The sequence below is a fragment of the Orbicella franksi genome, chromosome 4, assembly GCF_964199315.1.
Source record: "Orbicella franksi chromosome 4, jaOrbFran1.1, whole genome shotgun sequence".
In the NCBI taxonomy this organism is placed as follows: domain Eukaryota; kingdom Metazoa; phylum Cnidaria; class Anthozoa; order Scleractinia; family Merulinidae; genus Orbicella; species Orbicella franksi.
The window spans coordinates 7,456,674-7,480,833 of NC_138148.1; the positions used below are offsets into that span (position 1 = coordinate 7,456,674).

General features: G+C 38.7%; 2 protein-coding genes and 1 long non-coding RNA gene across 4 annotated transcripts in view; 1 reads left to right on the top strand and 2 right to left on the bottom strand.

Moving 5' to 3' along the window:
- Window positions 1-24,160, top strand: part of LOC145484479 (uncharacterized) — a 154,267-nt gene that overhangs the window by 97,830 nt on the left and 32,277 nt on the right. The gene's annotated exons all lie outside the window — the stretch shown is intronic.
- Window positions 10,642-12,939, bottom strand: LOC145485270 (uncharacterized). Of its 2 annotated transcripts, none has more exons than XM_081463963.1 (5): window positions 12,434-12,939; window positions 12,177-12,311; window positions 12,043-12,073; window positions 11,545-11,677; window positions 10,642-11,365 (listed from the first exon to the last, which is right to left on the bottom strand). In XM_081463963.1, exons 1-5 carry the CDS (start codon window positions 12,651-12,653, stop codon window positions 10,847-10,849), a joined length of 1,038 nt encoding a protein of 345 aa, XP_081320089.1. In that variant the 5' UTR covers window positions 12,654-12,939; the 3' UTR covers window positions 10,642-10,846. The 2 variants fall into 2 exon arrangements, with proteins under 2 accessions (XP_081320089.1, XP_081320088.1); XM_081463962.1 differs by having other exon boundaries at window positions 10,643-11,365; window positions 12,043-12,079; window positions 12,434-12,937.
- LOC145484447 (putative skeletal organic matrix protein 5) lies at window positions 20,933-23,699 on the bottom strand. The gene is made up of 4 exons (XM_081463071.1): window positions 23,432-23,699; window positions 23,298-23,340; window positions 21,751-21,886; window positions 20,933-21,594 (listed from the first exon to the last, which is right to left on the bottom strand). The coding sequence occupies exons 1-4, from the start codon at window positions 23,601-23,603 to the stop codon at window positions 21,070-21,072; spliced, it is 876 nt and encodes a 291-aa protein (XP_081319197.1). The 5' UTR covers window positions 23,604-23,699; the 3' UTR covers window positions 20,933-21,069.

The window sequence follows — 24,160 nt, forward strand, 5'->3', positions numbered from 1 at the left end:
TCCTTTAATTCGGCAAAGATCGTCAATGACAATAATCGATCGATGGTCTCTAGCCGCGACATTCAGGCTGCTTCTTGCATTGCTACACACGCAAGCTTCTCAGTACCTCTCCACGACATAAGTATTAGTTTTTAAGTCCTGATCCGGGGCACGGTGATGAAACTAGAACGCTAAAAGCATTTGAACCGTTTACTCACCCGTATTTGTCGTACAGTTCATTACAAGAGAAATTCAACTCAGGTACAGCACTCGCTGTAACAGCAAAGGAGACGATAAAAAAAGCCAATGAAGATCAGTTACTTCAAGTTTACCTGTCGAGAATGCAGACGCTGACAGGTTTCCAACCAATATGACAAGGTTTTCAAGCTTCGTTTCCAAATGCTTATGGCCCGTTTACAAGGAGGGAGGGTTACCCTAGCAAGCGGGTTAACTCTAGCTAGAGGGCAAAAGACAGCCCGGGTTTACAAGCAAAATTTCACAGGCAGGTTAACCCTACAACCCGGGACAACTTAATGCGCGGTTACACTTATAGGGTCTGGGAAACAATTAGAAAGTAAACCCGGGTAGGCGGATTAACCATACCTGGAGTGTTTACAAGGGAAAATTTAACTCGCCTGCCAGGGTAACCCTTGCACGCAGATAGGGTAACCCGCTTACCCGGGAAACCTTAGCTGCCTTGTAAACACGACCAAGAAAAAGCCAGGAAATATGTGAGTGCTAAGGTGACCCGCTTGCTAGGGTAACCCGCTTGCTAGGGTAACCCTTTCTCCTTGTAAACAGGCCCTTAATGGCTGCACAGACATCTGTCTCGTCACAGTTGCCAGATTCGGCGCCTGATCATGACAAAGCACATGTAAGTTAATCACTGTTTAGAGATCTACAACGACCGAAAACGACAAATTAAAACCATTCGATACATCGACAAAGTAGAAAAGATTTCTGAATGTACCTTGACACGGGCTTTCCAGTTTATCCAATTTTTGAAGGACACTCTTGCAAAAGTTTGGCTTTTTACCAGCGTTTATGAAAATGCTGAAACACACCAGACAAACACCTCCGGCGAATTTCAACGGTACCATTGTTTAGTCTTGAACCTGGCGGTAATTAAGGCTCTCAACGAGTACTGATAAGTTAGTATTTGAAGTGTCAGTTCGTTTACAAACCCTTTCATCGATGCTTTACATTCAATCTATTTTCTCCTTACACAAGCCAAGAGGTTTTCTTTCTTCTTACGTTGAGAATTGGTAAGTCAATCAGTTCCTAGCTAATGATTGGTTCTTGCGTTTGTTACAACCAAACAACCAAAAGCAAGCTCGCTTTAGGATAACTGGATGTTGAAGTTTTTTAAGAAAGTAAAATAACCATAGTTACTCGTGCATTTGGCAATTCTATCTGACGAGTGCTGCACACAAGTTGTGTGGTACGAAACTAAAAAGTAATAAAATCATGCCAAGTCAAATCTACAGGTTACCTCCCAGTAAGCCTAATAACCGGAGTTCTTTCTTAATACGTGTTAAGAGTGCCTGCCTGTAAAAATCAGACAAATTCTTAATTTCGCGGCAAGGGTTGAAAATTCGATTTCGCTCATATTCTTATGGTAGATAGGCTAGGGCATGAAAAAAACTACTGGATAGTTTTTTGGGCAAAATATCCTTTTATTTCAAAGAAATAGGCAAATTACCAAATTCCGTTAAAATCGTCATTGACGCACCATTTTACTAAGCAAGTTTGAGAGCCTCGCATGCAAAACCACATTATTCTTCCGTCTTTAAAACACTGAAATATTTTTGTGCAATGTTTAAATGTGTACTGGGTTGATTTTAGGGAATGTTGCATTGTCTCTTTGGGTGCAAAATAATTAAATTTCGAAGACGTGTATTTTATTCACGTAAAAGTACTTCGTGAATATAATTAATTTTCACCATGTGCGAAACCTTCAAATGGATTAAGCTTCTGGTGGTTGAATTGCAGAAGGATGGTCTACAGATTTCTGTGAAAATTTCTTTGGGCAAATGATTGTGAGCAACGCGAGAGCTTTTCAAAGTACGTTAAAAATGCAAATATTTGACCATCCCGTCGTCAAATTTCAATTTACGGGTTAGACGTACATTTTAGCATGCGCCACATGACTTGACCTATGTTAAGTTGAAATTGACACACAGCTGATAATTTCGAAATGTTCTAACCTCATTTGCTGTAAAAAGCAGGTCTAAAGCCGATTTGACGTGTCTCTCTCACCATTCGTCGCACATGAAGCAAAAGTTTGCTTTTGTTTACATAACGTCCGATGTACATCGCCAACTGACAACTTATTTAATGTTCGAATACCATGAGTCTGTGAGCATCTTTCTGCGCATATGAACATCACTGCATCTAAGTCAAAAACAGCTGAGTTATTTGTAGATAGTTGATTGCGTTGCAGTGCGCCAAAATGTTACGTTTGATCGATTGCTGACCATTGATGATAAGCGTGTCGGCGCAGCACAATCTTACAGCCGTTATTTGTTCGTCACGCAATGCTGTCACGGCATATGCTGCACATTTGGATCTATTTTGTATAGTGCACTCTCAGGATAAGTCAAACAATTTAATCATAGTTCATCTGTTTGTTCATATATATAATAATATGTGTATATTTATATAATCGTATTCTATAGTGTACGTGACCTCGGTCCAAATCACGTTTGTTTCAGACAACAGCTGATAAAGCTAGTGCCTGTACTCACTAGAATTTAAAAAAAATCACCATAAACAAATAATAGGTCAATGAAGCAAGAACTAGCTGAAATAAAAATAGGAAATCACAACGTGTCTAATTCGTGAGAAAAACGGACTAAATTTAATCAGGAATTACGCGAGTAAATAGTCCTGGCCATGCCATTTTGACGTATTTTGTTTGCTTAGTGGCGAGGCATTAGTATGTTTGTAACAGAAAATAGAGGACTGTTGTCAATACAGTCCAAAATTATTGTCAGTAAAATATTGTAAATAAAACTCCTGTTGACCGGTTACCTCCGCGGCCACCATTTGGTCGTTCCGATAAGGGTTTTATTATTGTCTTTACTCCTATTAAGCGGCCACCCAAAATTTAAAGACTTTGTTTTGGAAAGGGCGATGGCAGAAAAGAGTCTGAAATTGAAGGTGCATGACATTGTCTTGAATTGACTCCATGTTCACCAAGAAATTTATAACTCGATAGTGAAAAATTAAATATTCAAGGTACACCAACCTCTATTTAAGCGGCTAGCCCCAGCCCCAGGAGCCCATTACCCTGCTAGCCCCATTAAACGGTCACCACCCATTTCCCACTGTAGCCCACTGTATTACATGTAAACCAAAAATAATTGCACAGCGCGAAAAGACCTAGGTATGAGTTTAGCGTTACAGTATTACGCAGGGCATGTAGGTAGCGGTGGTCGAGTAAAAGATAACAACAGGGGTAATGGTAAACTATTCATTCTCTTCATTTCTTAATTTAATCTCTTCCTACTCAACGCGATTGTGTGCTTCCAGTGGTTCCAAGCCTTACGGAGCCTTACGTATTAGGATAGAAATTGTCCTATCCCTACCCCCTAAAATGGGATGACAGCATTGCGTGACGAACAAGGAACTGCTGTAAGCAAGGATACAGTGACAATTTTATTAACTGCAAAAAGATAATTCAGTCCTATACTAGTAAATTGAAACTTGCAAAAAAGGAAATGTAGTTTTTCGCCCGATTTGTTTACTAGTATATTTCATGTATTATCAATACTAGTAAATGACAGACTGGCAGAAAAGAAATGGGCTTTTTCGACCGATTGTTTTACTAGTATGTTAGATGTGTATTCAATACTAGTAAATGACAAACTGGCAGAAAAGAAATGGACTTTTTCGCCCGATTGTTTTACTAGTATATTAGATGTATATTTAACACTAGTAAATGACAAACTGGTAGAAAAGAAATGGACTTTTTCGCCCGATTATTTCACTAGTATATTAGATGTATATTTAACACTAGTAATTGACAAACTGGCAGAAAAGAAATGGACTTTTAATTTTCGCCCGATTGTTTTACTAGTATATTAGATGTATATTCAATACTAGTAAATGACAAACTGGCAGAAAAGAAATGGACTTTTTCGCCTGATTGTTTTACTAGTATATTTGATGTATATCTGATACTAATAAATGACAAACTGGCAGAAAAGAAATGGAATTTTCGCCCGATTCGTTTACTAGTATATTGTAGGTATACTCAATACTAGTAAATGGCAAAAAAAAAAATTTCTTCCAATAGCGAATTGAGGCCAATTTAGGGGTAAATTTACATGAAATGTGCTTTAATTTTGATTAATTAAAATTGATGTATTTTTTTTAATTAGAAAGTTCGAAGAAGACGATTAAATTTCAACCACCAGGAGCTCCGTCGCCGAAGTTTTTTTGTTTTAAGTTGCCATGCTAGATTGCCGCGCATCTTTCGTGTACGAGGTAATAAAATTATGTAGATGTTCGAAAATAAAGCAATTTAACCAAACTATTATTTTGTTCACAGTTGCCACCGAATGTTCCGTGTAAGAGCGTTAAAAGTGGACATAGGGACCACACCCAGAGAGATAGAGAGATAGAGAGATAGGGAGATAGAGACAGTGCGGGGTAATGAGCTCGTCAAAACCTTAAACAACTGCGCACGTGCTGCATGACAGTGAATAAAGCCAAACAAAAAATAAAATAAAATTGACAATGTTTAATATAGCGAGAAAAAGTAAAAAGGGCGGCTTTATTTATTTACCTCGCAGACATTGAAGGCAGGTAGACAACCTGTAGACCGATGTCCGGAAAAGCTTATATGGGGAGTGCGAAGCAATTGCATAATTATAACTTGCTTTCCACTTGAGCCAGGAAATCAACGAATATGTTATAAAAGTAGATTATTTTTAATCATAATACAACTTATACACGGTAAAAGCAATGTACAAAACTTGTCTATCATTATCACTACCAAAAAAGAAAAGTTTCAGGGATTGCCAGACAAAGCTTATCTAATCCATAAACAATTCAAAATTGCAAATTGCGAAATTCTTGTTACTACGATTTAAGTATATGTCTGTCGTCATGACCTAACAAGGTCTAACGTTGTGTAATTCCTATAATGACCGTCCTATGTCGTATTAATCGGTGCGAGAAACTAACCAGTTAACAGGTTTCTAAATGACGGAAGCAAACGTTAGTTTCTGAGAAAAAAAAAAACTTACACCTGTCCCATATAAACCTGTAAGAAAATAAGAAAGAGAAAAGTGCTTAATGGCAATAATCTACTTGTGCGAGTCTCAGGTCTGTGCGGTATTATGTGCTAGAGTTATCAGTCAAACTCTTAGACATACATTTAGATAAGTCCTTATATTGTGTCCACCGGAAGGGCACGAAACCAATGAAAAAATCTGGAATTTACGTCTGATAGTTCAGCCACATAAACCAGTAAGCATTCACCTAAATACTGCTCTTTATTCGTTAACTATTTAGATTTCTAAAAATCACTGGTGTAGTCTCTTTCTTTAACATGCGTGACCGCTTTGACGCGGTCATCTTGGCGTGGTGCGGTGAGAAAACTCGGAAATTTAGAATTCTCAGGGGAACCACAAGTAATATTATAATGAATACCCATGAATTATTATTATTATAATGAATGTCTGCTTAGTACAGCCGGGTTCGTTTCACAAAAAGGTTGTGGGAGTATACAGCGGTTAACATGGGGTCCGCTGATTACAGATTTTACTGTAGTTTACTCTAGTTTACTGTAGTTTACTGTACTTTACTGTACTGGAAGATGTGGTCTAAACTTAAAAATTGTGAGATGATAGATATTAAGCCCTGTCAACACGGGAAATGTTGGGTGATCAAACATGAACAAAGATTGTTTGGAAACCAAACATTTTCACGTTCGAACACCTTGTTTGATCGTGTTTGATAAAGTTTGAGCGCCAACAAACGTTTCAAGAAACATTGTAAAACATTTTGTACGTTTGGAAAGTGATATAACATGTTTGATACCGTTTGACCACACTGTACAACATCAACACGTTTGGTCACTAAACGATGTTTGATCATGTATGATGGCATGTTCAGAGGGTTTCGTGTACTAGATTTATCTGGAGAAAAAGTTACTTTCCTTTTAGCCCGATTTTCCGGCCGGTTACAGTTATACTAATTTAGTTGTACCAGTAAATTAAACTGGCGACAAAGTCGATTTCTTTGTGGCCAGATTTCCCAGCCTTTACAGTTATATTAATTCATTTATACTAGTAAATTGAATTGGTGAAAAAGTCGATTTCTTTTTGGCCCGATTTCCCGGCCGTTCACAGCTATATTAATTCACTTATACTAGTAAATTGAACTGTCGAAAAAGTCGATTTCTTTTTGGCCCGATTTCCCGGCCTTTACAGTTATATTAATTCATTTATACTAGTAAATTGAACTGGTGAAAAAGTCGATTTTATTTTTGGCCCGATTTCCCGACCGTCTATAGTTGTATTAATTTAGTTCTACTAGTAAATTGAACTGTCGAAAAAGTCGATTTCTTTTTGGCCCGATTTCCCGGCCTTTACAGTTATATTAATTCATTTATACTAGTAAATTGAACTGGTGAAAAAGTCGATTTCTTTTTGGCCCGATTTCCCGGCCTTTACAGTTATATTAATTCATTTATACTAGTAAATTGAACTGGTGAAAAAGTCGATTTCTTTTTGGCCCGATTTCCCGGCCTTTACAGTTATATTAATTCATTTATACTAGTAAATTGAACTGGTGAAAAAGTCGATTTCTTTTTGGCCCGATTTCCCGGCCTTTACAGTTATATTAATTCATTTATACTAGTAAATTGAACTGGTGAAAAAGTCGATTTTATTTTTGGCCCGATTTCCCGACCGTCTATAGTTGTATTAATTTAGTTCTACTAGTAAATTGAACTGTCGAAAAAGTCGATTTCTTTTTGGCCCGATTTCCCGGCCTTTACAGTTATATTAATTCATTTATACTAGTAAATTGAACTGGTGAAAAAGTCGATTTCTTTTTGGCCCGATTTCCCGGCCTTTACAGTTATATTAATTCATTTATACTAGTAAATTGAACTGGTGAAAAAGTCGATTTCTTTTTGGCCCGATTTCCCGGCCTTTACAGTTATATTAATTCATTTATACTAGTAAATTGAACTGGTGAAAAAGTCGATTTCTTTTTGGCCCGATTTCCCGGCCTTTACAGTTATATTAATTCATTTATACTAGTAAATTGAACTGGTGAAAAAGTCGATTTCTTTTTGGCCCGATTTCCCGGCCTTTACAGTTATATTAATTCATTTATACTAGTAAATTGAACTGGTGAAAAAGTCGATTTCTTTTTGGCCCGATTTCCCGGCCTTTACAGTTATATTAATTCATTTATACTAGTAAATTGAACTGGTGAAAAAGTCGATTTCTTTTTGGCCCGATTTCCCGGCCTTTACAGTTATATTAATTCATTTATACTAGTAAATTGAATTGGTGAAAAAGTCGATTTCTTTTTGGCCCGATTTCCCGGCCTTTACAGTTATATTAATTCATTTATACTAGTAAATTGAACTGGTGAAAAAGTCGATTTCTTTTTGGCCCGATTTCCCGGCCTTTACAGTTATATTAATTCATTTATACTAGTAAATTGAACTGGTGAAAAAGTCGATTTCTTTTTGGCCCGATTTCCCGGCCTTTACAGTTATATTAATTTAGTTCTACTAGTAAATTGAACCGGCGAAAAAGTCGATTTCTTTTTGGTCCGATTTCCCGGCCTATACAGTTATATTAATTCACTTATACTAGTAAATTGAACTGGCGAAAAAGTCGATTTCTTTTTGGCCCGATTTCCCGGCCGTTTATAGTTGTATTAATTTAGTTCTACTAGTAAATTGAACTGGCGAAAAAGTCGATTTCTTTTTCACAATTAATTCTGTTTATCAGTATAATAAATACAATATACTACTAAATTTAAAGGGCGAAAAGTGAATTACTTGTTTGCAAGATTTGCAATTTATTAGTATACAGCAATATAAATTTACTTTCATTGAAATTATATATAAATAAACTTGTAAAGTTTTTGTTAAAAAAAATATTTATTAGTACTAATAAAGTTTTTAAAAACTTTTAAAAACATGAATTCCCGCAAGGATTCAAACCATCAAACCATGATGATCAAACGTAATATTTTGGTGTAGTGCAAAGCAAGCAGCTATCTACAAATGACTTAGCCCTTTTTGACTTAGGTGCAGTGGTGATCATATGTGTCGAAAGAGGGTCACAAATTCATGGTATTCGACCATTAAATAAGTTGACAGTTGGCGATGTACATCGGACGTTATGTAAACAAAAGCAAACTTCTGCTTTATGTGCGACGAATGGTGAGAGAGACACGTCAAATCGGCTTTGGACCTACCTTTTACAGCAAATGAGGTTAGAACATTTCGCAATTATCAGCTGTGTGTCAATTTCAACTTAACATAGGTCAAGTCATGTGGCGCATGCTAAAATGTACGTCTAACCCGTAAATTGGAATTTGACGACGAGATGGTCAAATATTTGCATTTTTAACGTACTTTGAAAAGCTCTCGTGTTGCTCACAATCATTTTCGCAAAGAAATTTTTACAGGAATCTGTAGACCATCCTTCTGCAATTCAACCACCAGAAGCTTAATCCATTTGAAGGTTTCGCACATGGTGAAAATTAATTATATTCACGAAGTACTTTTACGTGAATAAAATACACGTCTTCGAAATATAATTATTTTGCACCCAAAGAGACAATGCAACATTCCCTAAAATCAACCCAGTACACATTTAAACAGTGCACAAAAATATTTCAGTGTTTTAAAGATGGAAGAATGATGTGGTTTTGCATGCGAGGCTCTCAAACTTGTTTAATAAAATGGTGCGTCAAATGACGATTTTAACGGAATTTGGTAATTTGCCTATTTCTTTGAAATAAAAGGATATTTTGCCCAAAAAACTATCCAGTAGTTTTTGTCATGCCCTAGCCTGTCTGCCATGAAAATGTGAGCGAAATCGAATTTTCGACCCTTGCCGAGTTATTTCCCATTTTTACGGACAGTACAGTGACTCTTAAATCCATGTTCTTCTTTCGGGTAAAACAATCAAGGCTCCAAAGCGCATTGTTAATTATCTATAATTACAGAAACGCTTTTACTTTTGAGTGGTGAAACCTTAGCGGATCGATGCGACTCTTCCTTAAAAATACAGCAAACCCTAACACACCTACACGAGTTAATAGTCAAACTAAATAACCCAATGGAGCAGGCAACAGCTAGTGAAATAACTATACCTAGGTCGGTTCCAGAGACCTAGTTTAAAAAGCTATTGAGTGTTAAAGTAATTTTTTTTTTACCACCCGCTTAGAATCTTTTGTAGTACATTCTTGGTTTAATTTTTGTTCTTAGACTTGTAAACATCGTATTAGCAATTAATGGAAAAGGCGGAAGCCTCTTCTAGGCGTTCAGTTAGTTGAGGCGCAGCATGGCGAAAAAATGGCGAAGCGAAATAAAAGAGAAACTGGCTTGGTGCGAGGAGCGAAGGAACGCCTGTGAGCAACCTTACGAAAATGCCGTTGCGGTAAACGAAGGTCTACGATACCCTCTGATTGATCAATTTTGATTCATTCAGTTTGTCTATCACTGTCAGAAATACTCCAACAGAATAAGTAAGACAGCGTCAAAATTCAAAAAATATAAGTTCTAAAATTTTGTTGCTTTGTAAAGAACGGCATAGAAATAAACAAAGAATTATAACGCACACGTACACCGCCACTGTACTCGTTGCCGTTGCCGTTGTGATTTGTGATAAAACGTGGTTTAAAAATCAAAACATAAAATGACTTTTCGCCACTTTTCCGCCATGTCGTTTAAGCTAGTTGCGAGAAAGTCGCTTGACTGTCCACGTATCGCGCGAGTAACATCCTAGAAAAACTAGGCACGATGTCTAAAAATAATTATAACTTAAGAGGGGTTACTTTTGGTATGAAGCCTATATGGGGGATTCACTCTCTTACCACTGAGTTACCGACACAGTGGAGTGAGTCGAATATTAGCTACAAAGGAAACATTGATTACCAAGCATTTGGTCCCTCTCGGACAGGAAATTACTTCTGTAGATCGTCGAGCCGTGTTCATTAGACCATACGTATTTCCTCTGGCATGTAACCCGTATTCAGCCTGTCTCGGTTTCTCGAGATAAACTCGATTATTGCTGGTGCCTCCCTCATCTGTTTGTTGTATTATTTGTCTCCTTTACTTATAATAGTAACGTTTTCTAATCGGCTGATCGAGTGAAGCGAAACAGAATAGAATAGATTGGTCATTTCTAAACTGTCTGCAATTTACTTTCAAACTGGGTTGCTGTCATTTTCCAATGACTATCTTGATCTGCGTTTTGTTGTCATGAAATATTTCAGAATAACTCGTTCAAGAACTGCAGAAATGTTCTTCTTGTGCCAACACAGATACTAGCAGTTTTTTTTTTTTTTCAATTTAGGTTTAGAAAAATAGGCTGTTTATTCGGGTCGTTGCTTTTGATACTTCAGTGTGCAGCTTAGCTAATTTTATTAATTATATATGAGATTGCGTTCTCTCAGATGTGCCATGTTTAGTCAACGCGTCAGTGATACAAAACACAATGAAATAAGTCAGAAACATTATTTATTCCCAGCACCATGTTTTCTTTGTTTTACAGCACTCTTTTTATCTAAAAATCTACACACAAAATCTGCTGGACTAATCGGCAGTTAAGTAAACAGCAGAAGATATTTTGCTTTAAAGACGGGGAGGCCGTTCTTGTCACTGCACCAAGATGAATCCCATGGCTTTGATGTGTTTGTCTCCATTATCTGGTGAGTGGGTTGCCTCGTTTCCACACGTGTTGGAGTCATCGTGGGCTCCTCCTGTGCCAAACCCGATTCTGGAATCACAGCTGTTACAATCATTTTCCTGATTACCAACGATGCCGATTCTTGCTTTAGCCATGCCAGAATTAGTACCCACAGCATTGAAGCCTTGCATATTACAGTGTGCCTGCAAGGAGCCCTCTGAACCAATCAGCGACTTCCATTTTTCACGGCTCAGTGAGGTGGCGCGGTGTTGCCCGTCAGCGATCAGTGAGTACAGAGAGCTGGCCTGCTTGTTGATGACGACGAACTTCGTCTGTTGGCCGACCTTCATACCGAGGCAGATCTTGGAGAAGGGTGTGTCCCAGTAGGTCGGTAACTTAGTCTCTTGTGAGTCAAACCCAGTCTCGCCTCCTGGAAGGTTGAACTCGTTGTTGTTTCTCCAGAGGTCGGCATCGTAGTGAAAGGTTTGCTGCATAGAAAAAAAGCAAGTTTTCAAAACCTTAACAAGCAACTGAAGAACGACATCCGCCTTTTTTCCGTTAACAAACTAAACGTCCTTCGATTATGCCAAATGTCAAATGAGCGTAATATGAGAGGTTAAATAAACCATGATCGATCTTTGCTTTCATCTTTGCATCTTTGTCATACCTTGCTGCCATCAATTTTCATGACCATGGTCCATCCTCCACCTCCGCATTCGCCAATGTCGCTTTTCATGTGACAATACACAGGAATCTTTCCACTGTCAATCTCCAACATGTAGTCTTTATTTTCTCGCAAACTGATGAAATGAAAATAAGATATTTCAGGTTCTATCATACAAAGCTTCTGTGTATTATTGCTATCAATTCGAAGTCAGTGAAAGTTATCCTTGGAGATGTTTAAAGCAAATCTTTATTTTTGAACAATTCATGATCAGATCTCGACCTTTATTGCATTCATTAGAAGATGTCTCTTGCCCGGCCAAGGACAAAACGCTGCGTCCATGACAAAAATCGATCAGTGGTTTTAAGCCGCGACAGTTATATTCTCGCTACCCACATACAGAAGCTTCTCAGTGCCTCCCCACTATTTAATTGACTTAGGCCTTATCAGAAGCATGATGAAAATCAATGAAACGTGAAAAAATTTAAACTGTTAACTTACCCGTTGTCGTACAGTTCCTTGCAAGAAGACGCTGTAACTGAAGAAAATTCAACTCATATAAAGCATTCGTTACAAAAAAGGGACAAAGAAACGATAGACTGAGGAGCCAATAAGATCTGTTACTCCAAGTTTACCTGGCGGGGGCTGCAGCGACATTGAGATGTTTTCAACCAGTTCGAAGAGATTTTCCAGCTTCGTTTCCAACTTCATTTCCAACGTCTTGATGGCGGTACAGACATCTGTTCCATCACAATTGTCGGAATCGGCACCTGATCATAAAAAACACCTGTACGTTAATTGCTGCTCACTAGTTGGAGATTTACAATGACCGAAAACGACAGGTTTAAACCGTTCGATGCATCGGCAAAGTAGAAAACATTTCTGAAAGTACCTTGACATAGGCTTTCCATCTCATCCAACCTTGCAAGAACCGTCTTGCAAGTTGGCCTTTTACCAGCGTTCACGAAAACGGTGAAATACACGAGACAAATAACTGCAGCGAATTTCAACGATACCATTTTTAAGTCTTGGAACTGTACGATAAGTAAGGCTTTCGACGAGTATTGATAAGTTAACATTTGAAGAGTCCGTTCCTTTATAAACCCTTTCATCGATGCTTTACATTCAATCTATTTTCTCCTTACACAAGCTCAGAAGTTTTCTTTCTTCATGCGTCGAGAATTGATAAGTCAATCAGTTTCTAGCTAATGATTGGTTCTTGCATTTTTCACAACCAAACAACCAATAGCAAGCCCAGGATGATGACGTTTTTGAAGAGAAGTAAAATAACCATAGGTACTCGATAGAAAATAATGAGCATCAAAGTTTTCATTACCTCCCATTAAGTCAAATAACCTACGGTATGATTGTTTTGAAATCGCCGAAGAGCGCAGCCAAAAAGCTGGTGAAATAACCATAGTTACAAAATTCCTTGTTTAAAAACGCTATTGAGTGTTAAAGTAATTAGTTTTACCACCCGTTTAGAACCTCTAGTAGAACATTCTTGGATCATTTTTCGTTCTTAAGCTTGTAAACATCGAATTAGCAATTTATGGAAAAAGTCGGAACTTGTAAATGAATTGCAGCCCATCTTCTCCAAATTGTTCACCTGTAGTTTTTGTCGCAAACGGTTAAGTTTTATATTTGTCCCGTTGTTTCTTTTGGTTGGATATTTTCAGTGATTAGCTAATTTGTTAAAAAAAAAAAGAACATTTTGACAAGCTTTTGCTTGTCAAAGGAAATCATGCAAATTATTTTGGTGCGTATGCTCGCTCTCGTAAGGCCTTCTGTTTGACAAAGAACTATTTTGATGATTATTTGACATAGATTGAGAGTTCCAGGTTCCTAACATCGAGTCAGCTGTTTGTCAGTGCAGGGGGGTGTTCAAATGGTGAGCTAATTAAAGTTTCCAAAGGCTACAAGTTAGTGTCTACTTTTTCTTTGACGTTTACAGGCTAACAGACACAGAGATTCGGATAAATGAAATTGTTTAAAGGCTTACAATCGATTAACTGCTTGTTTGCCGTCTATTAAGTCAAATAACTATTGTAGTTTTGATATGAAATTGTAGAAAAGCCAAGCCATGAAGAGAGTTAAGTAACCATAGATTCTTTTACACTGTTTTTTGAGGCGATGAAGCGACTGACATTAGTCGCGTTCTTGTGCCGATTCGAACACAGAGATCGGGTTTTTAAAATAAAATTACCTCTAGAAGGAGTTTAATTTAATTAAGACACGAGGTTGTTGTTAAAAAGGTATTGAAAATACCCGGGTTTAATAAGTGAATATTTACCGCCTAGTATGTCAAATAACCAACGGGATGTTTGTTATGAAATAGCAGAATGGCCAGAAACCGGGGGGGTGGGGGTATCCCAGAAATTTCCGCTACATGAAGTGTGTGCCGCGAAGGGTCTTAAACCCTGACCTTATATTCAAGGATGAAGTAAACACAAATTGATACCCTATTTAAGGCACAAACCCGAAAAATGACACTCTGTTTAAGGGAAAAACAAAAACTAACAATATCGTGAACGGGTCAACTTTCGCTTATAACATTGTAAGTTGAACATCGAGCATCCCCAATTTGTTTTTAGTTTAGCTGGGCTTTTACCGACTGGACTTTGAGCTGAAACAATTCAGGTCCCTATGTAAGGATCACATCAGGAACACAATGCCAACAGAGGTAAAAATGATACCTGCCTCAAGGATCGAGAAACTTCAAAAGCCAAACCCTATATATCCCACGGCACATACCTTTATAGCCAATATGTGGGAGTACCTCCCCCCGGGGGCCAAGGTTAAGAAAATAATGAAATAAACCATAAACATGCACATTATTCGGCTCGCAGTAGTTAAGATGGCCAAACAAGATCAAAATAGCTTTGAAAAGGCCCTCCCAGGTAAGACGTTAAAAACATATTATCAATAAATGTCAGCTCGAGTGCGGTGAAATTAAAAGCGGATTATTAGAACAACAAATAAAGTGTGGACCTGCTGTCTAGCGGTCGGTGTTATAGGACATTACAAAAGTCGTATTGATGTGAAGTTTATATGAAATAATTCATATATGAACTGCGGTTGTAGATGAAAGTGAAGAATGATCATCGCAGTTAATTTTCCAATTAATTGACCTCGCTCCCAATGTGTGGCTTCATAGCTCAGTTGGTAGAGCATCGCACCGGTATCGCGGAGGTCACGGGTTCGAATCCCGTTGAAGCCCTGATTTTTTTCAGGCTTCGTCTTTCCAATTGCTTAAATTGGAAAATTAACTGCGATGATCATTCTTCACTTTCAAAAGTCGTATTATCTTATTCTGGGTGCGTTCTAGGCACATGGTGCTATAGCACAAGAAAGAGCAAACGACTGAAATCAATAAGAAAGCAAATGTACCAATGTCGTGAACCGTATGAGTCGTGTACAAGTCACCACCGTCATCCTGAAAACCATAAGTCCCGATCAATAAGTGGGCGGAAGGATCTTTTGTTGATAATACTTACAGGCGTTCTCTCGCCTTTCCGCGCCGCACTTCTCACGTATTTTTTCGTGCACCATTTTTCATGCTGAGATGCTAATGCAATACACAACTGGCAAAGACGTCGACATGCTGAGAAATGGCGCGAATGCCTGTTTGTAGTTTCCATACCGTACTAGTTGGATATGAAGCGGCAAATCATGGTAGGTGGATTTTTACGAAAAATGCGAAAAATCTTTTTTGGCTGTTCAAATTGAGAAGACCGAGATAAATATCTTGCAAAAAGAATGGGGGAAAAGCTTTTTTAATTTTTAAAATAAAGAGAAAAACTATTTTTGAATCATATTAACCTCTTACGGTGCGTTGACACCTCTAATTTAAATTCACCGCCAGTTGTCACATGCAGTGCGAATTGCGGTATGATATTTCATTTGTGCACGCGAGCTGTTCTGGCTAGTCTGACGCAGCGTTTCGTCTCGGCCAAGAGACTCTTCAGAGACCTTTAGAATTCATAGGCAAACTCGTTGAGCATCACACCCAAAGTCCCGTTCGCAAATTCTTGGCCGAACGAAACACCGCGTCAGACTAGCCACGAACATTTCACAAGTATTTGAAAAAAGAGTATAGTCAAGTTTTCAAGATACTAAAAGAATTATTGAGCTTCTACATTTAATTATTTAGGGTATCATGGTAGGTGGATAGGCCCTTTGCAGCTCGGGTCATGTGACCAAATTTCTCCTAAAAAGTTTTTTATATTATGGGCTATAACTTTAAGAATGCCAGAAATAGAAAGAGCGCATCGAAAATACTAAAATAGTCAAAATTGAGGCCCCTGGATTTAAAGAGTTTAAAATTAAACGCGTTAAGTTGCAGGCCAAAAGCATGAAAAATTTCGGGAATTACGGACGTTATTTCCCCCGCGCGACATCAAAAATTCTCGCAGCATGTACGCGCGTGTGCCGCAGGCGATGGCGCAATTTGTTCTAAAAATAGAAGAATTGTCCCATATCATGGGGACAGCCCCAATACTAGAAATGGCGCGCGCTTACGGTCTCCGTCCCTGATTATGGCTCCTGTTGGGACTTATGGTTTTCAGGGTGACGGTGGCCGTGACTTGTACACGACTCATACGGTTCATGACATTGGTACATTTGCTTTTTATTGATTTCAGTCGTTTGCTCTCACTTGTGCTATAGCACAATGTCCTAGAACGCACCTAGAATAAAACAATACGACTTTCCTCATGTTCTTTACCCGGGTTCTTTAACACCGACCGCTAGACAGTATGTGTACACTTTATTTGTTGTTCTTATAAACCGCTTTTAATTTCACCAGACTCAAGCTGACATTTATTGAAAATATGTTTTGAACGTCCCACCTGGGAGGGCCTTTTAAAAACTGTTTTGATCTTGTTTGGCCATCTTAACTACTGCGAGCCGAAGAACGTGCACGTCTATGGTTTATTTTATCATCTTCTTAACCTTGAATCCCGGGGGAGGTTCTCCCACGTATTGGCTATATAGGTATGTGCTGCGGGATAGGGTATGGTGTTTCAGGTTCTCGGTCCTTAATTAGAGTATATTTTTTTTAACTCTAGGCCTGTTGGCATTGTGTTCCTGACGTGATCCTTAGATAGGGTACCTAAATTGTATCAGCTCAAATTGCAGTGTATAAATGCCCAGCTGAATGAAAAACAAATTCTATGCTCGATACTCAACTTACAATGTTATAAACGAAATAAAGTTGACCCGTTCACGCCATTCTTAGTTTTTGTTTTTCCCTTGAACAGAGTGTCATTTCTCGGGTTTGTGGCTTTAAATTTGTGTTTACTTCATCCTTAAATATAGGGTTAGTGTTTAAGACTATTCGCGGCACGCACTTCATGTAGCGGAAATTTACGGGAGTACCCTCGGGTCCTGGCCATACTGCCATTTCATAAGAAACATCCCGTAGGTTATTTGACACATTAGGTGGTAAATATTCACTTATTAAACCCGCGTATTTTCAATACCTTTTTTAACAACAATTTCATGTCTTAATTAAATTAAACTCCTTCGTAGAGGTAATTTTAATTTTTAAAAAAAATCTTTGTCTCCCAATCGGCACAAGAACGAGACCACTGTTAGTATCGCCTCAAAAAGCAATGTAAATAAATCTATGAATCTCTTCATGGCTTGGCTATTCTGCATGTTCAATTTCATAGCAAAACGTACATAGTTATTTGACTTAATAGACGGTAAATAAGCAGTAAATCAATTGTCAACCTTTAAACAATTTCATTTATCCCAATCTCTGTATCTGTTAGCCTGTAAACGTCAAAGAAAAAGTAGACACTAACTTGTAGCGTTTGGGAACTTTAATTAGCTCACCATTTGAACTTCCCCCTGCACTGACTAACAACTGACTCGATGTTAGGAACCTGCAATTGTCAATCTTTGTCAAATAATCAGCAAAATAGTTCTTTGTCAAACAGAAGGCCTTGCGAGAGCGAGCATGCGCGCCAAAATAATTTGCATGATTTCCTTTGAAAAGGAAAAGCTTGTCAAAATGTTCCTTTTTAACAAATTAGCCAATCACTGAAAATATCCAGCCAAAAGAAACAACGGTAGCAATTTAAAACTTAACCGTTTGCGACAAAACCTACAGGTGAACAATTTGGAGAACTGACGGACTGCAATTCACAATTTCCGACTTTTTCCATAAATTGCTATTTCGATGTTTATAAGTTTAAGATCGAAAATTAAACCAAGAATGTCCTACCAGAGGTTATCAACGGGTGGTTAAAATAATTACTTTAACACTCAATAGCTTTTTCAAACAAGGAATTTTGTAGCTATGGTTATTTCCCCAGCTGTTTTGTGGGCGTGGCTTGTAATTTTGTCTCCCCCAAGAGATACCAATTTTTACATAGCACTTTATCTCCTGTCATATTTTTTCGGCTCAATACCCTAAAAAGTACCGCAAAAGCTCCCCGCTGTGGACCTTTTGAGGCTAAGCAGCCTAAAAGGTACAAAAACCTCTTTTTTGACTCCTAAAAAGTACCAAGAGCACTCCCGTCATTTTTATATGGGAGTTTCACCCCCCCCCCCCCCCCGTCCCCTTCCGGGAAGTCATCTGACAAAGCGCATGATTTGTTCTATTTTGGTCAGCTTGGGGCCTGCTGTCGTGTGAGTAATTTCTATTCCCGCTCGATTAGCCTTCGCCACATTCGTGTATTGTAAATTGTAATTTGCGATTTTTAATGGAATAAATAAACTGTATTCTCTGATTCAGGGAATTTTTTTAGTGCAATGAAGGAACGGAGATGTTTGTAATCACTCAAGTCTTAATTTTAAGGACAGAAACATCTTTATCAGAATAGCCCTTGGACTCGATAGAGTAATTCTAAACGATAGAAAACGGGAAAAAAAAAATGTGGATTTGGTCTCATTTGATAGAAATTAAGTTGATTATGGTTATTTACCTGTAAAGCCGACTTTGCGAATGACACATTCAGTTTTTTTTGTTAGAACTCATTACAGTCGCAACGACTCGATCAAAACAGCCCGGCCAAGTGCTCCACCTAAAAAATTAACAATTATTCCATGAGCGCGCGTTGGATATGAGATGGTAAATAGCCAACGAGGCCCGTAGGGCCGAGTTGGCTATAACCAATCTCATATCCAACAAGCGCGAATGGAATAATTGTTTTATTAAATTCGGTGCGTTTGTATTCTTGGAGATATAGCTTAATATTATTGGATTTTAATTTTACAAAACGACCGGAAGTCGATCTGACAAAAACAACAACAAGTGGGAAATCACATGACATGCGCGCCGTTTGTAAAATTAGTTGAATGAAAAATTTGAGAGCGAAGCAAGCGAATTTGCTGAATGAAATTGCAATCAAGTAGAATTCAAGAAACGTCTATCAAATGAAGGAGATATAACCTTGGTCAGAAAGTTTGAAAAGCGTTCAAGTTCGAGTCATGGAGAAGAGCCAAATAATTGTGCACTTGCACATTGCCATTGTAATAATGCTGCGGAAAACTTTGATCGCCATGTGACACAGACGTTGTGCCAAAATCATTCTCGACAAGATCTCTCTCAGGATTCCCTTGCTTTGAAAGCCTTGGCATTTCGAGCTGTATGTGTGGAGCTCATTGTTGGTCAGTTTTAGAGTCAACGACAGAAACTATCTTAGCGTCAGGTTCATCTTCAGAATCTCCGAGGCCGCCCTGGTGGTTTTTCGCGGCTGGTAAAGAACCGGGCTTACTTCGGTTCAGCTCAAAACACTCAACTCCTTAAGGTGTTTTTCGCAAGGACAGAATTGTTGGCGCTAGCTGTCGTTGATTCTCTCGTCGTCGTCGGCCAAAAAAGAGACTGAGATGAAACTAGGTCGTCGTCTGTAGCTGTGCGGAATTCTTGCTCTCGGCCGATCCGAGCTTGCTTAGTCGAACAGTTTCCTCATCTGCTCATTGGAAACTGGTTTCTTATGGACTACGCCGGCAATTATGCCTGTTGTTTGCCTGGTCAGAGATAATGGAAAACAGTTTGTTGTGCGGCGGCGTGCAAAGGAAATGACCAACTGGCGGCTTTAATGGATTTAATCAATGAACTTTTGCAATACGTGTCATCTTTCTTCCTCGCAGACGAGTAAAAACTCTTCAACTGAACATTCAGTTCTTCTTTTGACATTTCTTATATCGGTTTCGAAAATATGGTACCACTAGCAAGCCATTCTGTTCAGGTAAAATTTGTTTTTGTTACATAATCTTCATGAATGCGTAAAATCTCGCCGGTCATATTTTAATTTTGCAACTTTAAGGGAAACTTAACGTATACGTACCGTTAAATAATCTTATCTCGAACTTTGTGGCTTTTTTGTTGTTACTGGAACGGCATTGTCCATAATTTCTTGTATTTCCTGTGTAGATAGCTCACCGAATGTGCTTTTTTTCATCCATTTTTTTTGTCGACGAAACTTCGCTTCACGCGAAAAAGCTCATGCCGAACGACATTTGCCGCTTTCATTTCCATATAAGGTCAAACGCAGGTATAATGGCTGGTAACCGAGATCCAGTGAACCAATCAGAAAGCTAGAATTGCATTATCCGAGGCTGAGAATTTAATAAACTTAATTAGTATATTCTCAGCTCCGACTATTGCATTTCTAGCTCTCTGATTGGCTCAAAAACTCCGACTATGAGCCATTAGTCGGAGTTTTACCTTATATGGAAAACAGTGCGCCAAGTTTAAAAATTTTCCGCTCTGTAAAATTGTTGAAATAAAAATCGGCGGCAAAAACCCGATTAAGAATATACTAAAACAATTATTCCATTCGACCTTGTTGGATATGAAGTGATCATAACCAACTCGCGCTACGCGCTCGTTGGTTATTTATCACTTCATATCCAACGCGGTTTCATGGAATAATTGTTAAATATTCGAAGTAATGATTGTTGTAAGATGTATGCTGTATCACGCAACATCTACAAACTCGTTACAATGTTTTTGACCAGCCTTGTACGATGTATAACATGAAACATGACCGTTTCAAATATCACGAGCTGACTGGCTTAAAAAGCCTTTTGGATTAAAACAGTGCTTGGTCAGTGAAACTTCTATCTTGTTTTTGACCTGGCTATATTTCAACTTCCCCGAAATTTTTGGAAGGTTAGTTTCAGGTAAGTTTGTAACATGTTGCGTTTTAAAATTTTTTAGTTTGGCTCCTTTTGGGGAGGTGCTATTAAGGATCCGGAGTAGCCAACATATCACGGTCACCAATTTCAACTAAAATCGGCCTGAAACTGGAATATTTTTGGATATTCAGGTCATATGATATCTTTTCCCCGCAGATAACTGCGAAAATAGCGAGCAGACAACTGAAACGCTCCCAGGTCTGTGCAATAAATCCAGTGTAAACACCGTAAAATAAGTGAAAAAACACTAAGACGACATTTTCTTCCCATCACTACCTTTTTATTTAATATTTGTCTACAGTACACTTATTCCCTAAAAATAGAAGCTTTTATGCAAACGTTTCTTTGATAGGGCTTCGTCATACAGAGTTCTCATCACTGGACTAAGATATAACCCATGGCTTTGATGTGTTTGCCTCCATTATCTGGACTCGAGTGATCTTTAGCCTCGTTTCCACACGTGTTGGAGTCATCATGATATCCTCCTGTACCAAACCCGATTCTCGAGTCAGGGGTGTCGCAACCGATTTCGTTGTTACCTAGGAAACCGATTCTTACTTTGGACGAGCCCTGAGCACTACCTACAGCATTGAAGCCTTCTTTGTTACAGTTGGTCTGCAAGGAAGCCTGTGAACCAATCAGCGTCTTCCACGTGTTACGACCCAGTGAGGTCGGGCGGTATCGCCCGTCAGCGATCAGTGAGTACAGAGAGTTGGCATGCCTGTTAATGACGATGAACTTTATCTGATGGCCGATCTTCATACCAAGACAGATCTTGGAGAAGGGTGTGTTCCAGTAGGTAAGTAGTTTGGTCTCTTGGAAATCAAACCCAGTCTTGCCTCCTGGTAAGTTAAACTCGTTCTTGTTGGTCCAGAGTGGAGAATTGTAGTGGAAGGTTCCCTAGATGAAAAGAAAGAAAAAAAGGCAGATTTTCAAAAGTTTGTCAACTTAATTTAACATTATATTTGCAACATTTTTTCCATAACTAACAAAACTCAATTTTGTCAAATGCTATATGGGAGAGTAAATAAACCAGGATTTTTGTCTTTGTTATACCTTGCGGCCATCAGTTTTCATGACCAGTGTCCATCCGCCTCCTCCGCATGCGCCAATTCCGTGGCTGGTCATGTGACAATACACAGGGATTTTTCCACTGTCAGTCTGCAGCACGTAGGCTTTATTTACTCGCAAACTGATGAATGAGAATAAGATATTTCAGGTTCGATCATACAAAGCCATTGTTTGTGAAATCATATCAGTTCAGCGTAAATTTATCTTTCGAGTGGTTTGAAGCAAATCATTATTTTTAAGCGATGACGTAGTCGTCGCTTATTGCTGGCAAGCAGCATTCGTTAGGATAAGGGACTTCGCCCTTATTTCACGCTGTGCTTATGCCGCGCACTATTTACCCTTCGGTGGAAGCGAAATGCACTCAGGGAGCTAGTAAATAATACACACCAAAAATTCGCCAGCTTTGGTTGATTTCTTGAAAGTCTGGATGTGACACTGGATTCCTCTTGGAGAAACCTATCACAATGTTCTTTTTTTAAGTAACACTGCCGGTCATCGGAGTGCTTTTGATCTCAGTGCTTTTGATTTTAGCTTTTAAACGAAGATTTGAGGGTGGATTTTGGTTTATCCAGTATCGGATAAATTAGCGCTCAAGGGCAAACTCATAATAAGAACATATGGTCTAAGGTTCATTAGCCTGCAGTACAGACGGATTAGCGCGCTCTAGCGCGATCCACGAGCGCGCGCGTGAAGCGCGAGGCGAGAAACAAAATATATAAAGTGCTACAAATAACCTGTCACACTGCAAACTGAATAAAATTATAGTTACCCCTGCAACAGTATATTGGGGAACACTTAGTTGACCTCTGAAAATGCAGGCACAATGAACAAGTTGCATTATGTGAGAGTCATGTATTGTAGGTTCATTTTGTTTGAGATGATCGTTGATTTGGCCTACACCCTCATGAACTAAATGCTTGCAGATTCTCTTGCCATAACCAAATAAGCCGTAATGCAAGGCTAAAAGCAGAACCGGTTGAAAAACAAATGTTTTGTTAATCTGAACCTATTTTCATCCACACATCCCTTAGGCTCCTAGGCAGACGCTGTATCGCAGTTCCTCCTAAGGAAATATTGTGTGACTGCGTAAGAGGCAACTTCAAGTTGATCGTTTTTTTTTTTTTAATTTTTTAACTTATTCATTCCTTAACTTGTGGCAATTGTTCTCACATCCCTGTTAATGAATGAACTCAAATTCTGTTTTCAAAGACCCCTTATAAATATATCCCAATTCTGTAAGTGCCAGCAAAAAGACACGTCATCCCTTCTGCATGCATTGCGTGCCGTTTATTTAAACAAATCATGATCAGATCTCTACGCTTGTTGCAGTCACTGGCTTAGGGGGCGGGGGGATATGCCCTGTAAGGAAACAAAACATTGCACCAATACAAAAGATTATGATCCTTGACCAATAACAAAACTCGATTGCTCGTTTTAAACAACACCATGCTTCCCTCGAGATTCTTCCAAGCACCCCGAGAAACGGCTGTTTTGAAGAAGAACGTCAAAGGACATTCTAACGGTGAACTTACTTGTGTTTGTCATAAAGTTCCTTACAGGAAGAAGCGGGAACAGCTGTAAAGAAAATTATACCTACGTTAATTGTTCGATATAAAAAAAATCGAAACAAGAACAAAACTCTGCAGATCAGTTAGTTCAAGTTTACCTGGCGGGGTAACCAGCGCGACAAGCTTTTCAAACTTCGCTTCCAGTTTCGTTTCCAAAGCCTTAACGGCTGAACAGACATCCGTCTCCCCACACCTGCCAGATTCTGCGCTGTGTTTAGCGATCAGAACGAACAAAGTTGCGCTAAAACAAGCTGTAAACAAACATCGCATTTTGAGAAACCAGTCTGGCCAAGTTGACAATTTCTTAATTCTTCTTCAAGGAAGTAGGTTACTTTTAGTTGGTGTTTTAGTACGTGTGCCAGCTTTTAGTACGCACAGTTCAGTTGCCAAATTCCTGTCACACAAACCACAAGTCAGGTATTATCTTACCACTCTAAATAGCCTGTGTCAGGTCATATCTGTTAAATTGTGTCTAGTCATGTCCTCTTGGGTAAACAAGCATCCTTCAATGAATAAATAGCTCGTGTTTCATTCAGCTTGTGAGCAATGAAGGAATCTTGGCAAAACCTATGCTAGTCTCCCACGGCCACGCAGACGCTTTTTAACAGGGCTTGCCACATGTTCCTTCCCGGAATAGTCAATCGATATCTCGGTCGACAAATCGATAAAATTCGGTGAATCTGATTTGATGAACTCCTTGCTTCCAATAAATAGAGGATAATACACATAGGCGAGCGTCGATATGGAATATCTCTTCGGGTGTTCACCTTCGAGTGTTCACCTTCACCGCAGCGAACGAGTGAGATATAAAGTTGAACGCGTACACG